The following is a 5,803-nucleotide window of genomic DNA, read 5'->3' as shown; positions in this document are numbered from 1 at the left end:
CTGAATGTGAATCAATAAGGGTTGAGGGTGGTGCGCGCAGGACGTTATGTGACGTCGCCGGCGCGTGGGGTGGTTTCATTAAATTGCTCATAGGTTTTTCCGCCGATTAAAGTTCAGTTTTACAATGTTTCACTAACGAATTAATTGTTTGATTTAAAGTGGTAAGGGGAGAATCAATTCAAATCACACGTTCTTCTTCTTCTTACGGTGCCGTATCCATTAATGAATGTTGGCGACTATTCTGGCATACTCGCTACGATCTTGGGCGATTCTAAAAAGTGCGTGGGCATCGAGGTTTGTCCAGTCTCTTATGTTCTTCAGCCACGAAAATTTCTTTCTCCCGATGCCTCTCCTTCCTTCGAATTTCCCTCCATAATCAACTGTAGGAACTGGTACTTGGAATTTCTGAATTTCTGAATTTACCGTAATGCCAAATTAAGGCTGTTGTTGCTGAGAAGTGCTCTCATATTCATAAATGTTACCCTGGCTTGTTCAATTTTGCTTCGTATCTCTACGTCTGGGTCCAAGTCTTCAGTTAACCAGCTTCCCAGATATCTAAACTTTGATACTTGTTGGATTTTCTTACCGTTCACTGTGATGTTCAGGTTCACATTTGATGTTCTGCTAACCATCATCACCTTCGTTTTGTCTATGTTAATTCTTAGGCCGAGTCGTTCACCTTCGGTAGATATCTTTATGATGAGACGTTCTAGTGCTTCCTGGCTATCCGCTATTATAACTGTGTCGTCAGCATAGCGTAAGTTGTTAACGACCTGTCCGTTAATCCTAATGCCGTCCTCTGCATCTGTCAAGGCTCTTTCGAAGATTGCTTCAGAGTATAGGTTAAAAAGTAGGGGGGACAGAACGCAACCCTGTCTCACCCCTCTCTCTATCGGGAATTTCTGTGTGGTTTCATTGCCCACTTTCACCGATGCTGTTTGATTTGCGTACAGGGTCTTTATGAAACGTGCATCGTTCGTATCTATCCTCTAATCACACGTTACTAACGTTATTTTCTAAGCCCCACAAAAGCCACCATCGTCTCATTTACCAGAAGGAAAAAATTGGATGGAATTGGACCAATTTATCTTCATGGTGAAGAGTTAACATTCAAGGGAGAGGTTAAGTATTTAGGAGTCATCCTAGACTCAAAACTAACCTGGAACCAGCATCTGGAAAAGGTCATAAACAAATCGGTAACCACATTTGCAATGGTTAGACGAATGTATGGAAAAACATGGGGTCTCAGACCTGGTATGGTGCACTGGGTGTACACCAGGGTGATCAGACCAGCAATAACTTACGCAGCTGTAAGCTGGTGGCCAAAAGTCATGCAAAACACTGCGATACACAAACTAGAGAGGATTCAACGAATGGCCTGTCTAGGCATAACTGGTGCAATAAGAACCACTCCTACTGCGAGCATGGAAGCTATATTAGACCTGCCTCCACTGGACCTAATAATTTTAGGGGAGGCAAGATGTGCTTACCAAAGGCTCCGGGACTTGATTGACCTGCCGGGGAACATAACAACGACAGGTACAATATCAATTTGGAACACAGTAAGGGATCCAATTCTTGAAATGAGATCGGATTACATGTGTCCTAAATATCACATTCAGAGGAAATTTGAGGTAATACTGGATCAAAAATTCTGGGTAAATAATGCGAAAAAACTGACCCAGGACTGTCTAATATGACAATTCACAGATGGATCTAAACAGGAAAGGGGAAGTGGTGCAGGAGTTCATGGCGAGAGACCTAAGGTAAGCATCAGCATACCACTACGAAAACACGCCACAGTTTTTCAAACGGAAATATATGCTCTGTTATGGTGCATAGAAGAAAACATTAGAAGGACTTACAAAAATAAGCAAATTCTAATAATAACTGATAGCCAGGCGGCCTTGAAAGCACTGCTTACGTGCAAAACATCGTCAAGACTGGTAGATGAGTGTCTACAGAGAATTACGGAACTGGCAGAACATAACAGGGTAAAACTTGTATGGGTACCAGGTCACTCAGGCATTCCTGGAAATGAAAAAGCAGATGAACTTGCCAGGCAAGGCTCAAATGCAAACATGATTGGACCAGAACCATCTGTAGGCATACCTAGATGCTCAACAAGACGGGTCACTGGAGAATGGATCAATACAAAACATCTGGAACGCTGGAAGACGTACCCAGGAAATAAGCATGGGAAGCAAGCTATTGCAGGACCAAATAAAAATAAGGCTCAAGAACTGCTAAAGTACAGCAGGAAAGAACTGAAAGACCTAACAGCGCTTCTTACAGGGCATGGACCTGTGAGACAACACCTGTCCACCATGAAACTATTCGATGATAACCTGGACTGCAGACTATGCGGGGAGGAAATCGAAACGTTTGAACACATCATATGTGAATGTGAAGCACTTGGTCAAAGGCGACAAACAATCTTCGGGAAAACTAAGTTAGTACTGAAAGAGATACAAAGAGCACCAAGCAAGGACCTTCTTCACCTCGTACGGGAAACAGGGATAATGGACTGGTGTAACTAAAGTACCACAAACATGGGGACAGTACAATAAGCCATTAGGCTTACGTGCTATCTGGAGCGGACAGCCGACAGACCCATGGAGAAAGAAAAAAAAAAAAAAAACGTTATTTTCTTCTCGATGTTTTATCAAACAGCTTTGCGTTTTTGATCTTCTGTCAGTTCAAATTTTCTAGCAAAATATCTCCTTAACTTTTTTTGGTTTGTCATCATCGTATCAACCAAAACAACAATAGCCTTTTCAAATTTATTAAAAGTGTGTGACACTACTTAGGAGCTGTCCATCATCAGTTAAAACATTTACATTTCCCAAACTGGTTTTTGGTTTTATTATTATACAGGATCTTAAAAATATAAATGATGGTGCATTAGAACGCGTAAATAGTAAGTTTACATCAAAAATACAACAATATACACAAGTTTGAAAAGTTAAAATAGTGGATAGCTGACTGGTGTTGCCGCTTAATAGCCGGCCAATTCGGCGAAGGTGGAGTCCATCTCGTCGGCGAGAGACTTGTATCTGTCCTTGTTGATGCCCAATTCGTCTGTAAAATTTGTAAACGTTTGGTTAAGTTGTGAATACTAGTTTGGGGGACGGTTGCACAACAAAGAAGCGACTTACCCTTTAGGGGATAGTTAAGAAGCGTTAGCTGTAGCGTTGCGTTACTTTAAGATGTTACTTTAAGAGTTACTTTAAGACCTAACTTTAAGTGAGTGGATGATTAAACCTAAGATATGGAGGCGAGCTTAGAGTAACAATTAATAGTAAATGAACAAAACAGTGCAAAGCTTGGAATATAAAAAAAGTCTACTTTTTCTGTCCCAACGAGGACATTTCGACAAACGTCTTGTCTATATCGGTGACGATGCCGATGTACTTGTTCTTTTCCTTGAAAACGAAATCTGCAAAAAGCGAAAGCGACAATGTGCAGCAAAGCAGTAAGCGTTAAACAGTAGAACGCGCTCAACGCACCCTCGAGCCTGTCGACCTCCTTCTGGAGCTTCTTCACAGTCTTTTCGGCGAACTCGGCACGAGCTTCAGCCTCCTTTAGCTTGACAGTCAAAGATTTCAACTGCTTCTTGAACTCCTCCACTCTCTGGTTGGCCTTTTCTTCAGACACCTCCAAAGATTTGAGGGAGTTACCCACGACCTTCAATTCTTCTTCCAATTCCATGATTTTGGCATCTCCACCTAAATTTCATAAAATGTAGGTTTGGTTACTGATTATGTGGAAGGTTGTACCTTTGACACGGTCTTCAGCTACTTCCAACTCGTCTTCAACGAAGGCCAGTTTGCGGGAGACTTCATCGGATTTGTTGTCAGCGTCTTCAGCCAAGAGACGGGCTTCCTTCAATTGGTTGGTCAGCTGGTCCATGCGTTCTTCATCTTGTTGGGAGCGGTTCTCCAATACTTTGCACATACTAAAATAAAGGTAGTGACGATTGGAAGATTTGACTTGTGTAAGGGGAATTACCGGGAGCTTTCATCAGCGGCTTGGGAGGCTTCAGCCAATTTGGTGGTGGCGGTGGCAAGACGTTCTTCCGAACGTTCCAAGTCTTCTTCAATCAGTTGGAGCTTTCTGTTTTGGGCGGCTACTTCAGACTCGGCCTGTAGTATATTTATATAAATTCACTTTAAGTGTTAAGTAAATGAAACTTACAGCAACCAGAGCTTTGTCCTTCTCTTCGAGGTCCTTGTTGGCTTGTTCCAGCTGGTTCTTGGTGCTGACTAGGTCTTGTTCCACTTGGGATAGTTTCTTTTGCAACTCGCGGAGCTGATAATCGAAATTTTTCAGTAGTTTTAGTAAAATTTTTTGTATAGACTCTTACTTCTTCATTCAGTTTGTCAACACGGGCATTGGCGTCTTTGGCCTGTCCCTCCATCGCATCGGCCTTATCCGCCGCATTGTCTTTTTCAAGCTTCATCGCTTGCATCTTCTTCTTGATCGCGTCCATGGTGGCGGCTTTTTGGTGTCCGGTCTAAGCAAGAACAAGTAACAAGGGGTACCTGGAAATCAAAGTTTTTTTTTCACAACAGACATATCAGCTGCAGACTAGAAATAGCCGTTCCAATTGTGGAATTTTTGTGTCTGTGGAGGACGTAAATAACCTCAGGAAATTAGGTCGGGTGGTCGTAGCGTTTGCCATTTTGCCATCATTTGGTGAGTGGAGAATGTGATTTATTTTTAATTATCAATGTGGGAAGAATCTGCTATTTTTATTGCCAGAGAAGTAGTCGATGTGAAAATTGCGAAATGAAAAAGCGGTGGCATTCTATAAAAAGATGCGCGTTACATCAACCTTATAAAGCTTTCGTTACACTCTCACACACAACCCAATCTATTTTTAATCGGAAGTTTTGGCAAAGCACCGCATGCGTAGGCGATTCTCACGTAAAATCCTTGTTTACCCCCAACTAATGTGACCTTTTAAGGCTAAAACCACCCCTTAAGTACACCCTATTTAAGTAAGTACAATACGAACAAACACTACGAATTACCCCACCCCTAAAAACAAGCACAACAAAGCTGGAAAACTCACTGCCCAACAATTTTACACAAACACTCGCAAAAAAGCCTCAAGTGAGAGAAAAGTCGCGAAAACTCGGCACCTACCTTTTTTCCCTGACGGCGCCTCTAAGACGTACGCTGTCCTAAAAGCTACAAAGGCGTCGCGGCGCGTTGCACCTCGAGATTTTCGGGGGGCGTCCCCGATTCCCCTCCGGCCGTTCCCCCCACCGTATGGACGTGCGGGACGCATCCAGAACATCCAAAAATGTTATTGAGAACCGGCCTTGTTTAGTAGTTGTAGTAAAAGTGACAACCTTGTCTTAAGGAGTTGAGTTACGATGTTGTCATTTAGTTGCCCAACCAACAAAGTTTTATGACAGCTTAGATAAGTCTATGTTTTTGCATCACATCTGTCACATTCAAACCTCAACTTAGCCTATGATATTAGCCCTGGATAGGCTTTATCTTGACAGTAAAGTGGGTGAACTAAAGCAAGTCTTTGATTCGAAAAATCTTATAAAATTAAATTTGTTTTGTTGGAGATGTTGTTTGTTCGATTGTTGGAGGACTCTGTTTTGTCTCTCAATAGACTGGAAATCCAACTAAAACCATACAGAAGACAGTGGTTTAGGTCAATTTGACCGTGAAGAATACCAAAGGAATACAGATGAGGGATTAATGTATGAGACGCATTCATGGCATGTCGGTTCCATTAATTTGAAAACAACAAGGCAGCGTGCGAAAAATCGCTTAAACA

General features: G+C 42.2%; 2 protein-coding genes across 3 annotated transcripts; one reads left to right on the top strand and one right to left on the bottom strand.

Annotated features, from left to right (window-relative positions):
• Positions 1-1,211: 1,211 nt before the first annotated feature.
• On the top strand, positions 1,212-2,540 carry LOC145736114 (uncharacterized). The gene is made up of 3 exons (XM_081990364.1): positions 1,212-1,634; positions 1,711-1,766; positions 1,898-2,540. Exons 1-3 carry the CDS (start codon positions 1,212-1,214, stop codon positions 2,538-2,540), a joined length of 1,122 nt encoding a protein of 373 aa, XP_081846490.1.
• A 227-nt stretch (positions 2,541-2,767) lies between these two features.
• On the bottom strand, positions 2,768-5,307 carry Tm2 (tropomyosin 2). Of its 2 annotated transcripts, XR_014179750.1 has the most exons (8): positions 5,152-5,307; positions 4,367-4,544; positions 4,198-4,311; positions 4,012-4,145; positions 3,780-3,958; positions 3,510-3,728; positions 3,159-3,439; positions 2,768-3,081 (listed from the first exon to the last, which is right to left on the bottom strand). XR_014179750.1 is itself a non-coding variant. In XM_081989779.1 (7 exons), exons 2-7 carry the CDS (start codon positions 4,490-4,492, stop codon positions 2,999-3,001), a joined length of 855 nt encoding a protein of 284 aa, XP_081845905.1. In that variant the 5' UTR covers positions 4,493-4,544; positions 5,152-5,306; the 3' UTR covers positions 2,768-2,998. The 2 variants fall into 2 exon arrangements, 1 of the variants encoding a protein (XP_081845905.1); XM_081989779.1 differs by lacking the exon at positions 3,159-3,439 and having other exon boundaries at positions 5,152-5,306.
• Between the last annotated feature and the right edge of the window lie 496 nt (positions 5,308-5,803).

This window comes from Ips typographus, linkage group LG11 (assembly GCF_016097725.1).
Source record: "Ips typographus isolate SLU linkage group LG11, UJ_Ityp_2.0, whole genome shotgun sequence".
Lineage (NCBI taxonomy): Eukaryota > Metazoa > Arthropoda > Insecta > Coleoptera > Curculionidae > Ips > Ips typographus.
This window is presented reverse-complemented; position numbering and strand designations above follow the sequence as displayed.